This window comes from Rosa chinensis, chromosome 4, assembly GCF_002994745.2.
Source record: "Rosa chinensis cultivar Old Blush chromosome 4, RchiOBHm-V2, whole genome shotgun sequence".
Classification (NCBI taxonomy): Eukaryota; Viridiplantae; Streptophyta; class Magnoliopsida; order Rosales; family Rosaceae; genus Rosa; species Rosa chinensis.
In genome coordinates this window covers 39,893,408-39,913,031 of record NC_037091.1, presented here as the reverse complement: position 1 = coordinate 39,913,031, position 19,624 = coordinate 39,893,408, and the positions used below count along the sequence as shown (strand labels likewise).

At 45.6% G+C, this 19,624-nt stretch overlaps 1 protein-coding gene across 1 annotated transcript; it reads left to right on the top strand.

Moving 5' to 3' along the window:
- The first annotated feature begins 17,547 nt into the window (after positions 1–17,547).
- Positions 17,548–19,421, top strand: LOC112199292 (zinc finger MYM-type protein 1-like). Its single transcript, XM_024340328.1, has 3 exons — positions 17,548–18,145; positions 18,247–18,978; positions 19,075–19,421. The coding sequence occupies exons 1-3, from the start codon at positions 17,548–17,550 to the stop codon at positions 19,419–19,421; spliced, it is 1,677 nt and encodes a 558-aa protein (XP_024196096.1).
- The last annotated feature ends 203 nt before the right edge of the window (positions 19,422–19,624 follow it).

Genomic DNA, 19,624 nt, shown 5'->3' with positions numbered 1-19,624 from the left:
AGCCCAAAAGTAATTTTGGCAAGATCTTTTAGTGGATTTAGCACAGCGGACCGATACCTGCGGCCCAAAAATAAGCCTACTTGGGTTTGGATTACAGTTTCGCCCATTCCGTGATCCGTAAGGAAAACGAAACCTTATTGGAGTCAAGTAGCAGAGATTGAATAGGAAACTTCAATCAATAATCCTTCTATAGCAAGGAACAGTCGAAACCCTAGGTATAAATACCACGTTTCAAGGACAGAAGAAGGACCTCTCTCTCAAATCAATCAATCCCAGCGATTACAAAGCCTCCCCAGAGCAAACCTTCAACCTCGTTGAAACCCGGTGACCGCGCGCCAGTCCTAGTCTCTCTACGAGCCGATTGTCAGCATCACCAGATCAACCCGGCGACCGTACTTCCAATCCTAGTCTCTCCAAGAGCAGACTGCCAGTACCACTGCCACCGAGACTCTCTTAACCAGCGAAGCAAGGGTAACGCCCTCGCAACCCAGCGAAACTAAAGTCAAGCTTTAGCAAAACCCGTGCTTTCTCCAAACTTCCTAGTGATTGCTCTGCTCAGCCTACAACGTTGAGTATCGATTCGGTGACGCAAAGAGATCACATCCAAAGTCCTTATCCATAAGGCAAGAAGTCCTTTCTCGGAAGGCTAGAGAAGAACCTTGTGGCGAGGTTGGTGCTCTCCTCGTCCACAGCGCTTGAAGAAGAATTCAGGTCAAGCGACTCCCCCGACGATTGCACCCCACAGTGCTGGCACGCCCGCACATACGCTCAAAAGAGACAGTTTGCAAGCCAACTGGTTTTGGAGCCAAAGATTTTGGCACGCCCAGTGGGACGTCAATAGTGTCTCTTCGTGAACGTAGCCATTGGGAAGTCAAGCGAAAACCCTTACCAAAAGGTTTACGCTAACTGCTCAAAGCATAAGACCTCCAGTTACAGACCGCATTCTCGCGCGGACTGTCGTGGTCTTTCTGAAGAACAAGTTACTCAAAGATTTTCTCATCATTCCCAATCATCCGATATGTCAACTGAACGGGGAGATAATCACCCGACCGCTACTGAGGGTCAGAGTGTCACTACTAATCAGGCCAGTGAGCCTGTTATCACTATCGCTGTCTCCATTACAGTGGAAAGTGGAGAGAGAGAGGCTTTCATTGCGAAGCCTATTCCAGAAGGAGCGACCTCTGAGGTAAGGTTCGCGATCATCATGGAGAATATTGAAAATCATCTCAAGAAGATAGCCGCTGATTTTGAAAGGGAAACCGCGAAAACAGACCATCTCATACGAGAACTAGACCAGCGCATTACCCGACATGCAGAAGATACTAAGCAACAAATCGCACAATCAGAGAGTGCAGTAAGGGCTCCTGCCACAGGTATCGCTAGTGAGCAGAATCAGTGCCGGAAAGAAATCATGGAGGCTATCACGAACCAAACCAAGCAGACTGCGTCAGATATGGCAGGTCTTTGCAAGGATGGTGCTAACCTCGCAACCGAGGTAGCCATGCAAAGAGCCGAATTGAACCAGGTAAGGGAAGTGTTGAACAAAGGTTTAGGGGATTCTGACGCTATCCTTGGCTCCCTTGGCCAGTTGTCTAGTTAGGGCAAGTACGTGCTGCCGAATCAGCGAGAGAAGGTTAGTAGCAATACCACTACACCTTCCACAACCGTTGCTGCTACACAACTGAAAAATAAAGAGCAAGCTTTGGTTATCGGTGCAGCAAAGAAAATGCCACCTTATCAGGCGGACAGTCCACCAGACAGAAGCATCAGGCATCAAAAGTTTGTGGAACTTTGTCCGGCTCTACCACATTCGTTCAATACGACAGCGACGGGGCAGAAAACGTATACCAACAACTGCCAGGAAGCTATTATGGGATTGACCACGCTGGTAACCCGATTAAGATAACAGCCTTGACAAAAGAGATGCATATACCAGCAGTGACTCTTCAGCAACCAGCTACAACCTGCGTTGTACATGTAGGAGAAGGGACAGTGACTGTAAACCAAGCAATACCCTTGCAGGCTGCTCGCCATACTGTGGCGACACCTCCTCCTCCTCCTCCGGGCCCAGAATATGTAAGACGTGAAGAGGTAGAGGAGATGCTTAGGCTGGCTAATCCTAGGACCCAAATGGATGGGGTCTATGAGGGACCTTTCCCGCCGCATATAATGCTCGCGCCCTTTCCCAGGGGTTATAAAAATATAATATTTTCTACTTTTTCAGGGGAAGACACTGAGAATGCGGCCACTCATCTGGCCAGGTTTAGGGTGCAACTCGGCCAGTACCAGAATGATGATATCCTCAAATGCAGGATCTTTGCCACTTCTCTTTCTGGAGCTACCTTTAGATGGTTTTCCAAACTTCGACCAGGGACAGTGGCGGATTGGCCCGCAATGGAAAAGCTTTTCTGAGAAACCTTCAAAGCCATTGAGCCTAAGGTTGACTTGGCTTCTCTCACTCAGATGGCCCAACGGCCTACAGAGTCCGCTGTGGCCTATCTTCAGCGCTTCCAAATTCAAAAAGCCAAGCTGAACGTCATCCTGCCTGAGAAAGAGTTAGTCAAGCTGGCGGTCAAGGGTTTGGAACCTCGTCAGCGAAAGAAGCAACATGGCAGCATGATCCAATCAATGGGTGAACTCATCACAGAGGTGGGCAGCTTTGAACATCTCCTCAGAGAAACTAATGCAAGGAAGAATGCGTCCAAAGGGACATATGTACCAGGAAAACATCGCACTATAGTGACCCTGAGCTACTAGCCGGCTACTTATGACCCTTACTACCATCATCACAGTGAAGAAGTGGTTCAGGATGACGATGAGGAAGAGGAGAATAATATCGCTGCTTATGAACTAACCGAGAGGAAGAATCCAGCTCTGAAGCAACTGAAAATTTCCAAGGAACCGGTCAAGCTCAAATCGATGGCCTTCACCAAACCTGAATTCGCGACATATACATATGATGCCAATAAGGCACATGAGATTCTGGATGAGATGATCGCCGCGAAGATGGTGAAGACCGACTTTGGACCTTTTTCTCGACCAGACCAGCTGAAAGGGAAGAAGTACTGCAAATTCCACAGCTTGTGGAATCACAATACGGTGGACTGTGTGAAGCTCAAAGACCAGATTCAGGTATGGCTTAATAATGGCAGTTTGCAGGTGGAAGCTCCAGTAACGGCGGCAGCGCTCGTAGACTTGAACCCTTTTCCTGACACTGGGATCAATATGGTAGATGTGAACTGGGCCAAGCAGAACCAGAGGAAACCAACCTTGGATTCGAGTACAAAGGGGCGAGAAGGAAAGTCTGCTGAAGATGAGACCCCTGCAAAGAAGAAAGCTAAACCAGTTGGAAAAGCCTCACCCGTGGTCCTATGCTCGAGATGCAAAGAAGAGTGTAGCATCCAAGTGTCATATGAAGAGGTCGAGCAGACATTTCGTTTTGGCTCTTTCCCGCCCACCAAGTGGGCCTCGCCATCGCGAAACTATCAACCTTCTAGCCCAAGACAAAAAGAGAAAATGGAGTCACCACCATCCCCAAAGGACTCCAATTTATTCAAGAAGCTGAGAGCGGCCGTGGTTAATCAGAAACAAGAGGAGAAGGCTACGAACAAGCACAAGGACATTCTGACCAAGCCCTATATCCCGCCTGCTCCAGCCGCCACCATCAAGGAAGGAAAGTGGTACACCAGGGAAAAGGGGAAGGCAGTGGAAATAAGCCCTTCCAGGAAGAGGAAACTGCAGCGTAGGTTTGGGGAAGCCAAGCGCCCGCTAGAGGCTTTGGACCAGGGCCTGATCAAGCCTTCGCAAGTGGTCAAATCGCCAGAGCAGTATCAGAAGGAGATGGAGGCACTAGCTTCTAAGCTATTAATGGCTCCCCGCGACCTTCAAAAACAAGCAAGCTCAGCAACAGGGGCATCTAAGCCCAGTGTTTTTTGCAGGATCACTGAAGAGAGAACACCTCCGCTAGCTCGAAAGGAGAGTTCGCCGACTCGGCGACCACACGTCAGGCGCAGGTTGTCTCGCCAAGAACTAGAAGTGAAATCTTCAGTTTTTGAGAGACTGGGGGGCAAGGACAGGCTACCGATACTTTACAGTGGAGACCAAAAAGGGTCCAGAGTGTATTAGTCGCTCCCCTAGAGATAAACATAGCAAGGGAACCGAAGTCAGACTCCCCCAAGCAGGCTCTCGTGATACAAAAACACAAGCAGTGTGAGGTAAAAGGCCTTACAGAGGAGTCGTTAGTAGACCGATTGGCTAAGCAATTCAACACTGACACCCCTGTCGACGAACCCAAGCTTAACCTGGAAGATGACATGGAGGAGACAGATTTGACTGACACGTCTTGCAACATGGTTTACGTACTCCCCGCGCGGTATGCGCTACCGGTCTCCGCTCAGGACTGCGTAGAAGCTGAGGAAAGTAGTGCACAGCCCTTGCAGATCACATCGGCAGTCACGGCACCTGTGGAAGAAGCTGTTTTTCTTGAAACAGAGGATGCTCACATTAAATAATTCTTCATGAGCTTCACTAGGCCAACACCTGCTATGGTCCAACACATGAGACCTCTATATATCACAGCAGAAGTTGGCGACACCAGAGTTAGCAAGATCATGGTTGATACCGGAGTTGCCGTTAATGTCATCACTACCAGGACCATGCACTTGCTCGGAATCAAGAAAGAGAAAATCCAACCTGCAGAGGGAGTTTATGCTTTCTTTGTGACAGATTGTTATGTGGTCTATAGTGCTATTCTGGGCAGAGACTGGATCCATCGGAGTTACTGTGTTCCGTCAACTTTCCATCAGGAACTAGTTATGTGGAACAAGGAGACAGATAAAGAAGAGGTGATTAAAGCTGATCCTCGTCCATTCCCAGTTTCAGCGAATTATGTAGATGCCAGGTACTATTTGGAGCCTATCACTCCATTGCAGGTTACTGGCATCGATGACAAAGGCCGCCCCACAGGGGTGACGGCCTCTGAATTGACACAGTAGGGGCTTACGCTCGCAAAAGAAGGCTTGGAAAGGCCTGGCCATGCTGTGCCCAAACCCTTAAATGATTAATGGATTACGACCTTCCAGAGGAAGGGATAGAGGCCTTCCACTCGCTGTACGAAAGACTATCATCGTACTTAGTGGAAAAAAAGGCCTATGATCGAATCGCGACTTAGAGGCCGTCAATGAAGCACTCTCTAATCAGGAATAAGAAGATGAGGTAGATATTCAGCTCGCTCCGGCACGCTGGACGATACACCTCCTAAGGTCAGAGATCCTACCGAGAAGGTCAATCTTGGAACAGTAGATGAACCTATGGAAGTGGTTATCAGCGCTTACTTAGAGCCTAGCGAGAAACAGAGTCTCATCGACTTATTACTAGAATTCAAAGACTGCTTCGCAGAGAAGTATAAAGACATGCCCGGCCTGTCACTGGACTTGGTTTGCCATTAACTGCCAACACTCCCTGACAAGAGGCCTGTGAAACAAGAGCCACGAAGAATGAATTCAGAAACCCAAGTCCTCGTCAAGGAGGAAGTCGAAAAAATGCATAAATCAGGCTTATCAAGGTAACCAAATACAATCAGTGGCTATCTAATATAGTGCATGTTCGCAAGAAGAATGGCAAGATGAGGGTCTGCGTAGACTACAGAGATCTTAATGTCGCTACACCTAAAGATGTCTACCCCATGCCGATCGCGGATATGTTAGTCGACGCCGTAGCAGGACACCAATTGTTGTCCTTCATGGATGGCACCGCAGGGTATCACCAGATTCCGGTCCCAGAAGAAGACAGGCATAAAACCTCTTTCCGTTATCCAGGGTTCGCGGGTGTTTTTGAATATGTGGTTATGCCTTTTGGACTGAAGAATGCTGGAGCAACATATCAGAGAGCCATGAACCTGATCTTCCATGACATACTAGGGAAGATTTTAGAGGTTTACATCATTGGCGTAGTTGTGAAGTCTCAGAAGAGAGGAGACCACATCACAAATCTCATAAAAGTATTCGAGCGCATGCGGCAACACAAGCTCAAGATGAATCCCGCTAAATGAGTTTTCGGAGTTCAAGCAAGAGACTTTCTGGGATTCATTGTCCATCATAGAGGAATTGAGGTCCCTGAAGACAAGGTAAAATCCAGCCTTTCTCTCCATTGATGAAGCTGCAGGGTTAGAACGAGTTTGTCTGGGAGCCTAAACATCAAGAGGCTTTCAACAAAATCAAGGCCTACCTAGCAAGCCCGCCAGTGCTTGTTCCCCCGAGAACTGGATTTCCATTGAAGCTATATATTTCAGCAGCTGAGGCTTCCATTGGCAGTCTACTCGCCTAGGATGATGCGGAAGGCATCGAGCACGCCATTTTCTACCTCAGTAGGACACTTACAGATTGCGAAATAAGGTATACTCCTATGGAAAAGCTGTGTCTTACATTGTACTTCTCAGCATGCAAGTTGCGACACTACATGTTATCCTTTACTACTTGCGTCATCGCTCAAACCGACCTGGTCAAGTACATGCTGTCGCGACCTATTCTGAGAGGCCGCATTGGCAAATGGGTATTGGCCCTGTCCGAATTCTCGCTACAATACGTTCCCCAGAAAGCAGTAAAGGGACAGGCCATCGCAGACTTTCTGGCACATCACCCTATGTTGGATATCCCCACAGTGAAGGAGTTAGAGATAGCGACCGCAACTACCACTCGACCAGATTTGGCGCACATTCCAGAGTACGCCATATGGTATCAAGCCACAATCTCCTTGCAACCCTGGGTATTATTTTTTGATGGCTCAAGAACTGAAACGTTAGCAGGGGCAGGGATTATTCTGGAGAACCCAGCGGGCGATCGTTTCTCTTACTCTTTCCAATTAGAGTTTAAGTGTACAAATAACCAAGCAGAGTATGAGGCCCTTATTATTGGCCTAGAAGTCTTACTGGAATTGGGAGTAACAGATATTCAGGTACGTGGCGACTCTTTGCTCGTGATAAATCAGCTTCAAGAGAAATATAAGTGTGCAAGCTGTTTGCTCGTACCATATTTGAATCGGGCCATTGAGCTTCTGGATCAATTTGATGACGCGGATTTGGAGTACATCCCTCGCGAGTGCAATTTCGCCGCTAATGAACTTGCTCAACTGGCTACAGGCATTACATTGAAGTATGGGGTTCGCGAGCGCATTCTGAAAGTCAAGCGTACTGCCTTTATGGCTCCCGTGACCTGACCCGCCTGATGATCCTGTCGTCGCGGTCCTAAAGCCTATTGACGTCGATTGGCGCATTCTGTTGATTGATTACCTCAAACAACCAGACCAATCAGCAGACAGGAAGACTCGCTTTCTTGCCTTAAATTACTTCCTTAGGGGTGACGAGTTACGACGACGAGGGGAAGATGGCATAGACTTCCGGTGTGTCTATGGCCGCGAAGCAAAGCGATTAATGCGCGAAGCACACACAGGAGTATGTGGAGCCCATCAAGTGGGACCTAAGATGCGTTGGCTCATCAGGAGACATGGGTATTATTGGCCCAGCATTTTGAAGGACTGTATCGCATTCGCCAAAGGATGCCAAGACTGTCAGGCACCGGTCCAGTCCAGCACATTCCCAATATTCCCATGTAACCTATTATTAAACCTTGGCCTGCACGAGGCTGGGCATTGGACTTGATTGGGATGATTCACCCCCACTCCTCTCTCCAACACAAGTTCATCATCGTCGCTACCGATTTCTTCACCAAGTGGGTCGAAGCTGAGCCTTTAAAAGAGGCTTCAGGTGCCACCATTCGCCAATTCATATTTCATAACATCATCTGTAGGTTTGGTATCCCTGAGGTGCTTGTTTCAGATAGGGGGGCAACATTCATGGGAGGTGAGGTAGAGAAACTTGTCAACGAATTGGGCATCCAGTTCCTCCACAGCACTCCATATTATGCTCAGTCCAACTGTCAAGTGGAGGCCAGTAACAAGATTATTATTACCCTGCTAAAGAAGATGCTAGTTGAAAACCCTCGCCAGTGGCACGGTACGTTGTATGAGACACTATGGGCTTATCGCACTTCCAAGCGGAATCCCACTGCTACAACTCCCTATGCACTAATGTTTGGCCATGATGCAGTTTTACCCTTGGAAATCAATGTTCAATCCTTACGCGTACAAGATCAGCATCACTTGATCGGTGAAGATTACGTCCAGGCGATGTGGCAAGAACACGAAGATCTGAGCGAGCAGCGCTTAGCGGCTTTGGATAATTTAGTGATGGAAAAACAGCGTATCGCCCGCGCCTATGATAAAAGGACATGTGGTCGCAGTTACAAAGAGGGGGACCTTGTTTGGAAAGCTGTTTTGCCCTTTGGCGAGAAACTGACCGGTCGTGGTAAATGGACTCCACGTTGGGAATGACCTTTTGTTGTTCACCGCATTATGGAACACGGGGCTTTTCACCTCAAAGATTTAGATGGCGACATCCATCGCAATCCCATCAACGGTCGATTCCTGAAGAAATATTACCCTAGTGTTTGGGAGTTCAAGGATCCACCGAATCAACCTTCTTCCCAGACAGGGGGGCAACCATAGTCTTCATCGGCTCGCATCATCTATATATATTCAGGCCTTTTCATGTGGCCTTAGTCTCATGTATTTGTTACACCTACGAACACTAAGGGGGCAACACTCTATACATCCAGGCCTTAGTTGAGGCCTTATTTTATAACAATTTCAACTTTTGTTTTTGTTGTAACTTTTTTTTATTCTTCCTTGGCAATGCGTGTTAAGAATATACATGATGGCCTATACAAGAGGCCTTATTTTATAACAATTTTTTGGAATACTCAGAAACATTCATTCATAAAGTGGCTTTGCGGCCAAAAGCAATACAAATCGAAATGGTTACATTCGCAATTATAAGGCCAAAAGTGGCTTAAAAAATCATAAGGATTGCAGATCTTCTAAGAGTTTCTAGATCTTGTGGCGACAAGGGCTGGGATATGATCACGCAAGCTCTTCCTCTCTTCACCTGCATCCCTTCTCTTATCTGAGTCGCAACGGCTATCATCTGTATCGGAGGAAGAGGGAAGGAAATAATCCATCGCGACCCTTTCAGTTGGTTATCCTCCGGGATGGAGATGGTCTTCAGAGAGAGCGCGACTCACAACCACATCTACCTCTAGGGGAAAAACAGAAGTCTGATAGTCAGACCCCGGAGGTAGGCCGCGGAAGAAGAATGGTAGGCCTCAAAGTGGCCTTCCGCCCTTCTCCCTCCTGCTCCACGCGAGAAATCTAAGGAGAGAGATCCCTCAAAATCTTGTTCTACCGCATTAGGAGCATCACGTGTTCTTCAGTCTAACTGAAACCGGTGAATCCCATCCAGATTTCCAGAGACCAAAGACATGCGGCTGGACCTGAGATTAGGCCATAAGACCTACCCAGGTTTTGAGATTAAGCCATAAGGCCTAGGAATTTGAGGCTAAGGTTGAGATCATGAGGAAAAGATTTCAGAAACTGAAGGAAGAGAAGTAAGGATTGCGAAACTATCTCTAGGAAAGCCATATTTGCTTGTGTTTATCACTTCTCCAAAATACAAGTATTTATAGGGCTAATATCAGTGGCCTCAACCGTACAATGGACAGTTGAAATATTTTCAACGCAACTAATAAGCATATCAATGGAATTGAATGCTAGGATCTCGGAAATGAAGGTAATTGAAGACGCGTGGGAAGCAGGGCAGTCTTCAAGGAGGTAACTGCTCCATTTAGAGATTGTCTTTCCAAACAGTTTCAATAGCAATAAAGGCAAATGAAACGCTGAACTGCTTAAATGAGCATATATTTGGGCCAAGCAAAGCGGGCTAAATATGTAAATTATGAATAATAATATTGTTCATACAAAATGGGCCTAACACTAGAGGCCTAAAGTTTTCAGCCCGCATGAGTTAAATGAAGTAGATGCTGGTCCAAGCGAAAACTGGCATCGGCAGCGGTTCGCTCCTCCTGTCTGACCGCCTCACGAGCTTGAGCTAGGTTTTGAGATAGTATTTCAGAGGCCGCTAGGGGTTGCTCCAACAAGGGCTCCTCATGCTCAAGCCGGGCCGTCATAGCAGTCAATTGGGCTTGGAGCTCTTGGACTTAGGACCGGAGATGATTTTGCATGAGCTTCAAATCTCTAACAAGGGTAGCCCAATCTCCTAGAAAGTCATGAGAGGAGTCCATTTGTTGAGCGAGGCCCTGATAGTGGGTCTGGGCTTGTCTGGTTTGCGCAGTCGCGGCCGCTCTTTCATTAAGACACTGGGGGAGATTCTATAGCAGTTCGTCTATCTGAATGAATTCGTCCTCAGTGATGGCATGCCCTCGACGAAGAACCCTCAAATACTCTAGAGCCCGGACGGATGCGCCAGGCAGCAGGATATCAGGACTCAAAAGACGGCGAAGTCCGTCTCTGGCTTTATTTATAACTTCGGGAGGAGTCGCATCAAGTACGCGAGCTAGCCTTTCCAATCTGGAAGGAGGCACAGGCAGTGGATTTGAGGCAACAGCAGCAGGAGCCTCAAGAGGCTCCACAACAGCAACCGCTTCCAGCACCGGTTCGACGTTCACCCCTTCTCCTGCTTCAGGAGCATGGGGGCAGGCTCTTGGTTAACCACATCTTCACCAGCTGGGTCAGCGAGTTTGGCGCCAAGTACCTCCACAGCGATAGCTACTTCCTCAACAGGACCAGGATTCTGGGTTTAAGGAGGAATCATGAGAATTCCCAAAGAATAAGACAAGAATCAGGACATCATGCTTGTTAAGGAGAAACGTACCTCTACAGCCGGAAGCTTGCGGAGGACTGCTATCGGCACGGGTTCTTGGACCACCTCTCCAGGAATGGGATCAGGCGCTATCTATGCCAGGACAGGTGTGGCGTTTGGTTCCTCACAAATTGCATCTGAAAGAGGCATTCTCTCTTCAACTTCAGGGGAGCTATTATCTATGACTTGCACTGGGATCGGGGCCAGTTGCATATTGTTTGCAATGCCGGCAGGAGGTGGAGGATTATTGGAACTAGTGGGCGCTTGGGCCTGCGAAGCAGATGTGCCTTCACCAGCAGCTGAGGGGCCTTCCCCAGTTTGTCTTGAGGACATATGACGAACCTGCAAACGAGGATTGTTATATGGTCACACGGAATAAAAGGAGATTTCAATATGCACTTTTAGTTTCTTACCAGTCGATCAGCGATTGGTTCATCTTCCACCCACGGATCAGTTCGAGGGTCAGAACGACTGCGCTTGTGGGCCAAGATAGCATCTATCTGCCGGGGTCAAAGGATTAGACTTGACTTGGAAAGAAAGCATTGTTTGTTTAAACCAGAAAGTTCTTACCGTTTGCGGATCATCCTCGTCGGAAGAGGAATCTTCTACTTCAGGCTCCGTTATTACTGTTTTTTGCTTCCCGGACTGGCCAGTGGCTGGGGAAGCATCAACTGTGCGACTGCTAGAAGATGGCATATTTCCCTGGTGCAGCAAAGGTTGAGTTAAAAGGGAAGAGTGAAAGAGGGAATAAAATATAAACCAAGATGCTTACCACTCGAAGGGGCTCGCGAATTACGATACCAGCCTGGGCTTGACGCGGGGCTCGCGCCGGTTGCTGAGCCGGCTTAGGAGGAGGCGGAGGTTGTGCAGCGTCTTCGGGAAAACAAGCAAGTAGCTCAAGGTCAGTAGTATAGGGATATCTCAGTTCCTCAAAGATGGTCACAAAGAGTTCGTCATACTGTTGTCTCCAACAATTGACAGAAACTTCCTCCCACCATTCCTCACATCCTTCTTCAGTCCCATCCACGGCATCGATGTCCTTAGCCCAATCAGGAAGATCAACCAATGCAAGCATCCTTTGTGCTGGCGGAGGCCCAGAAAGGGGCCCAAATCTACGCCAAGAGGTGTTGTAGTTCCAGGCGTCAGTCATACAGTGGGAATGGCACTAATTGGACGAGGCCGAATTGGCGAGCGAAATGGTTAGGAGTGTAAAGCTCATAACTAAGTTCTTCGGCAGCAATCCTAATGTCTGAACAGGTGATCACGCGCGCGATCGCTGTAGCGAGGAGCGCCAAGGAGGAATCCGTTTTCAAGTAGGGCTGGGAATCTTCTACCCAGTATTAAGTTGCAGTAGGGCATCTCATGCAGAAGGTACAGATATGTAAAGCACTCGGAGTAAGGAGGAGATGAGTACTTTTCATCACGACTGAGCCATTGACCCAAGAGTTGGTCAGCCGATGGGAGCAGCGGGATGTCATCGCGACAAAAATATGGAAAATAAGTTTGAATCCAAAAGTCAAGGATCCAAAAAGGGCCAGAGATGCTAGTCTCGAAAGGATGCATAGTGGCCTGGTACAGAGTGCGATAGAGGGCGCCCAACACAGGTTGTCCGAGCCCAACAAGGCGGCCGTTGTAGAGGGCCATTTCCAGAAGAGTCCAAGCACCAGTGGGCTTACAGGAGGAAGTACAGAAAATGAACTTACAGAGCCAGTACTCTAATAAAGCAATTCCGCCAGTCGCATTGTGCCCCCGGCGATAATAAGACAGCCATCGAGGATAGGAACCGCTGTGAGCGCTGCGACCGTTTTGGGCCATGGTTGAAGTGAAAGTGACAGAGTCGAATTGGCCATGCAGATAAGGCCCGCCATTAATGGGTAGGCCTGCGATGGTGAGAATATCTATTAAAGTGATACTCATTTGGCCAAATCAAAAATCAAAGGTGTTTGTGGCGGTGTTCCAAAAACAGAGAAAGGCAGCGAAGGGTGAACGATTGCCACCGCGCGGAAGATGAAAACAAAGATCAATAGTTTGAGCGATACCTGCCGCATTCCAGCGAGCCAGATCTCGTGTTCATGCTTCGCCATACCAGGAAAGTTCCGCTGCGCTGATAGAGGATGGTCAGTGACCTATTTTTGCTCGATGATTCTGGGCACCCCAACTGTTGAAATCCCCAGGAGTCCTTCGGAAGACTGGGATGAGCTGACGAACAGACAGGCCATAGAAGGCGATGGCGTAGGCTGGAATAGAGTCTCACGTCGCTGGGCCCAGTCCGATATGGTGGTTCGGGAACCGGAGGAGTAGGGGTCTGGGGATAGTGGTGTGGAGGCAAATGCGGGCATCGATAATGGTTCCCCAAGAGCGGGCAGCTTGTTCATTCAGTTCTTCTTCTTGATCAATGACTATCTTCTTTAGGGGAGCCATTTCTGGGTTTCTGTGAGGAAGGTGTTGGCAGTAAGAGGGTTTCTAGGTTTAGGAACTAAAAGAGTTTCTGATGTGACAGGTCTGAAGTGGCTGCGAGTTTTAAATAAGAAATTTTTTGAAGGAAACGATACGACAGAAAGGCGTTTTCGCAAGCGAAGGGACGCAACCCTCATTAATGATATTGGTTCAAGTGATCGGCGTGTCGTTTTAGTCCCCTTTAATCAGTTACATCTTCGCGGGCCTGTTTTCGGGGCCTGGGGGCAATGTTTGGGCCCAAAAGTAATTTTGGCAAGATCCTTTAGTGGATTTAGCACAGCGGACCGATACCTGAGGCCCAAAAATAAGCCTACTTGGGTTTGGGTTACATATTCACCCATTCTGTGATCCGTAAGGAAAACGAAACCTTATTGGAGTCAAGTAGCAGAGATTGAATAGGAAACTTCAATCAATAAACCTTCTATAGCAAGGAATAGTCGAAACCCTAGGTATAAATACCACGTTTCAAGGACAGAAAAAAACCTCTCTCTCAAATCAATCAATCCCAGCGATTACAAAGCCTCCCCGGAGCAAACCTTCAACCTCGTTGAAACCCGGTGACCGCGCGCCAGTCCTAGTCTCTCCAAGAGCCTACTACCAGTACCACTACCACTGAGACTCTCTCAACCAGCGAAGCAAGGGCAACGCCCTCGCAACCCAGCGAAGCTAAAGTCACGCTTTAGCAAAACCCGTGCTTTCTCCAAACTTCCCAGTGATTGCTCTGCTCAGCCTATAACGTTGAGTATCGATTCGGTGACGCGAAGAGATCACATCCAAAGTCCTTATCCGTAAGGCAAGACGTCCTTTCTTGGAAGGCTAGAGAAGAACCTTGTGGCGAGGTTGGTGCTCTCCTCGTCCACAGCGCTTGAAGAAGAATTCAGGTCAAGGGACTCCCCTGACGATTGCACCCCACGGTGATGGAACGCCCGCACATACGCTCAAAAGAGACAGTTTGCACGCCAACTGGTTTTGGAGCCAAACAGAAATACATGATGCAGCTTTCCATTAGGAGCTTTGAAGGCCCCTAGTCCCGATGGATACTCAGAAATTTTCTATCAAAGCTACTGGGACATCATCAACAAAATCATGTTGAAAGCTTGCATTCCATCAGTAAAACTCACCTTGTGCTAATTCCAAAGATTCCAGCTCCCACCCCTTCCCAATTTAGACCAATTGGTTTGTACAATTTCTCTTACAAGATTCTTGCCAAAGTCCTTACTAATATTCTGAAAACTCTCATGGTAGGATATCATATCAGAGGATATAACAATATGCCTTTGTTTCTGGCAGACAAATACAGGACAATGTTGTTGTTGCCCCTGAAGTATATCACCATCTCAAACTCCTTCGATCAGGATCAGATTATGAAGTGAGAATCAAGCTCGACATGAATAAGGCTTATAATCGCCTTGAATAGGACTTCCTCGAAGCTGTTCTCCAAAAGATGAAATTCTCTTAACACTGGATCACTCTGATCATGAATTGTGTAAGGTCAGTATCTCTTTCAATAATGATAAATGGAAAACCTATTGCAGTTTTCATTCCTACACGTGGATTACGCCAGGGAGACCCCTTATCCCCATTTCTGTTCCTTTTTGTGAGTGATGTGCTATCTGTTCGTTCAGCCTATCATCTTCAAAGATTACTACAACCACCCCTTCACCAACCTCCTCACTCTTCCCATCAGATTTCTTCGAAGGTTTGGAATTAGATTTGGCATTTAAATACTTTTCCAAAAATCAAAAATTTCTTATGAAGAGCGTGTTCCAATTCCCTGGCAACCAAAGCAAATCTGCTTTACCATCGTCTTCCTACCTCACCAACCTGCCTCCTTGTTTTTCTGCCCCTGAGACCATTGAACATGTGATCATTACTTGCTTTTGGACTATAGCAGTCTGGTTTGGCCACCCCCTTGGCTACAAAATTGCTCCAGCTACCATCACTTCCTTCTATTGATGGATAGAGCAGCTTACTGTTACTCATGGTTCCTCCCAACACTCTAATGGTGAGGAACTTGGCACTATCATCAACTTCATGATTTGGGAAATCTGGAAACATCTATGCTATTGTGTTTACAATCATCACTGACCTTCTCCTACTGAAGTCATTACCAAATCTACTAACTCTCGCTCTGAGTTTGTAACTTCAACCAAGAAACTAATTCGTAAACCAGGTGAGCTATACTCCAGTCCTTAAGTCACCACATTAGATTCCCCCTCCTCTCAATGGATTCAAGATAAATGTAGACGCATGATGGATTCCAAGTACATTTCAATGTGGCTTGGCAGCACTAGTTCACAACTCGGAAGGTTACTTAATTGATGGACTTACTAGCAGGGGCGGACTGACATGGAAGGCTGTATGGGCTTGAGCCTAGACAAGATTTTGGGTTAAAAACCCTTAGGTATATATATATCTCCCATACCCAGCCCAAAGAAAAAAAATTATGGATAACAGCTGCTCCTCACCGCTCGCAGCCTCAGTACCTCAGTACCTCCAGGGGCGAACTGACATGGAAGGTTGTATGGGCTTGAGCCTAGACAAGATTTTGGGCTAAAAACCTTTATGTGTGTGTATATATATATATCTCCCATACCCAGCCCAAAGAAAAAAAAATTATGGATAACAGCTACTCCTCACCGCTCGTAGCCTCAGTACCTCAGTACCTCACACAGTCACTTCACATACTCACACTCACTGACTCACAGTCACAGCAGGTCTGCACTCAGCAACTCACACCTTTCTCCTTCCCGGCTTCCAGTAAACAAGGTATGAAGCTCTATGCCTCTATCGAGTATCGATCTCCCATATTTCAAATTTTTGATCATCTGAACATCTCTGATTCTCTGTGAGTCTGTTCTTCTCGTGCTCTATTTTCCCAGATTCCCAGATCTGAGATCTCCTCTCACAGTCAGTCGGCCCAGATTGAGAGCCTTGCCGTCGGCCGTCGCCGATTCTGTTTGCTACGGTCACCAGTGGCGGAAAGAGACAAAGACAGAGAGTCAGAGACAGAGATTCCATATTTCCATGTTAGGCTATTAGCTGAGCCGCTGAGGAGTGAGGAACTGTTGAACTGAGGAAGTGAAATGCTTGAATTCTTGATGATGGTCGCCTACTCGCGGACTCGCCTGGTCGGTCTCGGACTCTCGGACTCTTTTTGACTCGGTCAGTGGGTAGATAGCCTATGAGGCTTTGTTGAATTGATGATTGTATATTTGTATTTCAACTATTTTTAGTTAGAAACTTAGAATTACCGACTGAATGCAGAATGACTGATGGTCTGATGTGTTTGATGATAAATGACTGGCTAAAAAAAAAGAAAAAATCAAGTAACAATAAGTGAATGAGCTTTTGTAATTTTGTTGGGCTTTGGGATTTCTTGATGCTTTCTTTGGCTTCTAATTATGTTGTGATTTATTTATAGATGTGCATTTTGTGTTGCAGATTGGAGATTTTTTATTTGAGAGTTTTGGTGATAGTGTTTGGGTTTATGCATAATACCGAGATTGCTGTTGATGCCCTTTCCATCTGGTTAGTGTTACTAACTTTATATTTTTTCACAAACCCATTAGAAATATATGTTATTATATATATGTTAAGGAGGCACATATTAAATCCATTAGACATTAAAGTCTGCTGCTAGTTAGTAACTAATAGTAATGTATAATTAGTTATAGTTGTATAATTCTAATGGTGGTATCTATATAATATTATAGATATTGAATATAATGACAGATCACCGGAAACCCAAGAGGTACAAAAATCTTTTATCATGGTTTACAAGTGATACTCCATCAAGTGATAGTGTCGATGAGATTAGAAGTGGGAGTGGGAGTGGGAGTAGAAATGTGACTGAGAATTCTGTTAATGATGTCCCTTTAAACCCTTCTCCATCTATTCCACTAGAAGAGTGTCATAATGAAAGAATTGAGAGAGAAGAAAGTTTTGATGTTAGTTCTCTAGAACGTGATCCAGGAATACGGCGTCCAATATGCAAGTACCCTTTGAATGAGCGTGACAATATTTGAAGAGCTTATGTGGTCTTAGGACCGTATCAACCTCACTTAAGTAGTTACCCATTATCATTTAATGGCGGTCAAGGTCGAAAATTTAATCCTAAGTGGTTCAAAGAATGGCCGTGGCTTGAGTATTCCGCAGAGTTGGACAAAGCATTTTGTTTCCCTTGTTTCTTGTTTGATAGTTATCCATCCCATCATCCAGCATTTACTGAGCATGGGTTTCAAGGTTGGAAAAATGTTATGTCAAAAAAATCTGGCATTGTCTCTCACATAGGAGTCTTAAATTCCCCACATAATATTGCCATGCACAAGTGGGAGTCACTAAGAAACCCATCTAAGCTTATTGAAAGGGTGATTAGCACACAATCATCACAAGAAGTAGCAGATAACCGACTCCGTCTTATTACTACTATAGAGAGTGTAAGGTTGTTGGCATGCCAAGGATGTGCTTTTAGAGGCCATGACGAATCGGTTAATTCATCTAATGGTGGCAATTTCAATGCGGTTGTGGATTCCTTTGGAAGAATGAATATAGATATTCGCAGAGTCTTACAAAATGCTCCTGGGAATGCTAAGTATACTTCTCCCATTATTCAAAAACAAATTTTAAATATACTTGGTAACAAAGTTAGAACCAAGATTCGGGAGGAAGTGGGAGATGCCAAATTTTGTATCCTTGTTGATGAAGCTGTTGATGTATCTAATAGGGAACAAATGGCTATCATTCTTCGATTTGTTGATTGTGATGGGTTTATTAGAGAACGGTTTTTCAAAGTGCTTAGTGCGGCAGACACTTGTTCTCAAACTCTAAAAGATGAGATATCCAAAGTTCTTACTCAATATGATCTTCAACTAGAAAATATGCGTGGGCAAGGATATGATGGTGCTAGCAACATGCGGGGTGAATTTAATGGTTTACAAGCTTGTTTCGTGAAGAGTGTCCATATGCATATTATGTTCATTGTTTTGCTCATCGCTTACAATTGACTTTAAATGATGCAGCTAAAGGGGTGCATGATATTTGGGAATTCTTTTCAACTCTAAGTTTGATTGTAAATTTTGTTGATTCTTCTGCAAAAAGACATTCAGCTTTGAGAGTTATCAGAGAAGAAGAAATTGCAGATTTAGTGGCTGCTGGAGCAATTGAGACTGATAGAGGTGCTAATCAGCTTTGCACTTTGCAACGAGAAGGGGCTACTCGTTGGGGTTCACATCTTCGCTCTATTTCAAGTTTGATTAAGTTATTTGGAGCTACCCAAACAACTCTTGCAGATTTGGTTGCAAATGGACCAAATAAATTACAAGGAGAAGCAAAGTGTGTAGGTAATGCAATGAAGCGTTTTGATTTTGTGTTTTGCTTGCTTTCGATGCATGATGTCATGAAGATTACTGATTTTCTTTGTCAGTCATTGCAAAAAAAAGCCATAGACATCTTCAATGCTCTCAATTTTCTTTCAATAACAAAATCAAAATTTCAAGATATGAGAGAAGATGGTTGGAATGATTTGATTGTGAGGGTTGAATCATTTTGTTGTCAGTATGATATTATTATGCTAGATATGTCTGCTCCTTACAAGAAAAGTACAAGGGCTTATGAACAAAATATTACAAATGAGCATTATTATCAGGTCAATATACTTAATGCTGTGATAGACTTTCAGTTGGCAGAGTTGGATAGTAGATTTGCAGATAATTCGTTGGAGCTCCTTCTTCTTAGTGCTACATTAGATCCACGTGATAATTTTTGATCATTTAAATGTGAAGATGTTTGCAATCTTGCTTTGAAGTTTTATCCTCATGATTTTACATCATATGATATGCTTGCTCTAGATATGGAGTGTGGGTATTTTCTAGCAGATATTCAGAAGGATCCAAGATTTGCCAACACAACTACTGTGTCTGATTTGTGTCGCCGGTTAGTTGAATCAAGAAAGTCAGCATTCTTTCCTATGATTTATAGATTGATTTGTCTTGTGCTGACTCTGCCAGTTTCTACAGCAACAACAGAGAGAGCATTTTCATCTATGACCATCATAAAAAACAAATTTCGAAATAAGATGGAAGATGAGTTTTTTGATGATTTGATGGTTCTCTACATCGAAATAGAATTTGCCGATAGCATTGATAATGATTCTGTGATTGCTGAGTTTGAAGTGAGTGGGCCTCGAAGGGTATGATTTAGTTAATTTATTGTTGTTTTACAACAAATGTATGCTTGTAGTTTTTAATTTACGGGGTTTGGTTTTATGTCCCCTCCGTTGTATGTTTTGATTGAAAATAATAAAGGCGTGAGGATGAGCCTCCCACTAGGTTCCAAACCTCAAAAAAAAAAAAAAAAATTTGTGCACTTCTATAATTAGCCTAGACAACATTTGAATCC

What these genes read in the sequence shown, in the direction of transcription:
- LOC112199292 (XM_024340328.1), top strand. Translation starts at nt 17,548, where the DNA reads ATGCACAAGTGGGAGTCACTAAGAAACCCATCTAAGCTTATTGAAAGG. An exon ending in TGGTGCTAGCAACATGCGGG is followed by an intron (nt 18,146 to 18,246) that starts GTGAATTTAATG and finishes TAAATGATGCAG; the next exon opens with CTAAAGGGGTGCATGATATT. An exon ending in TAGTGCTACATTAGATCCAC is followed by an intron (nt 18,979 to 19,074) that starts GTGATAATTTTT and finishes TGCTTGCTCTAG; the next exon opens with ATATGGAGTGTGGGTATTTT.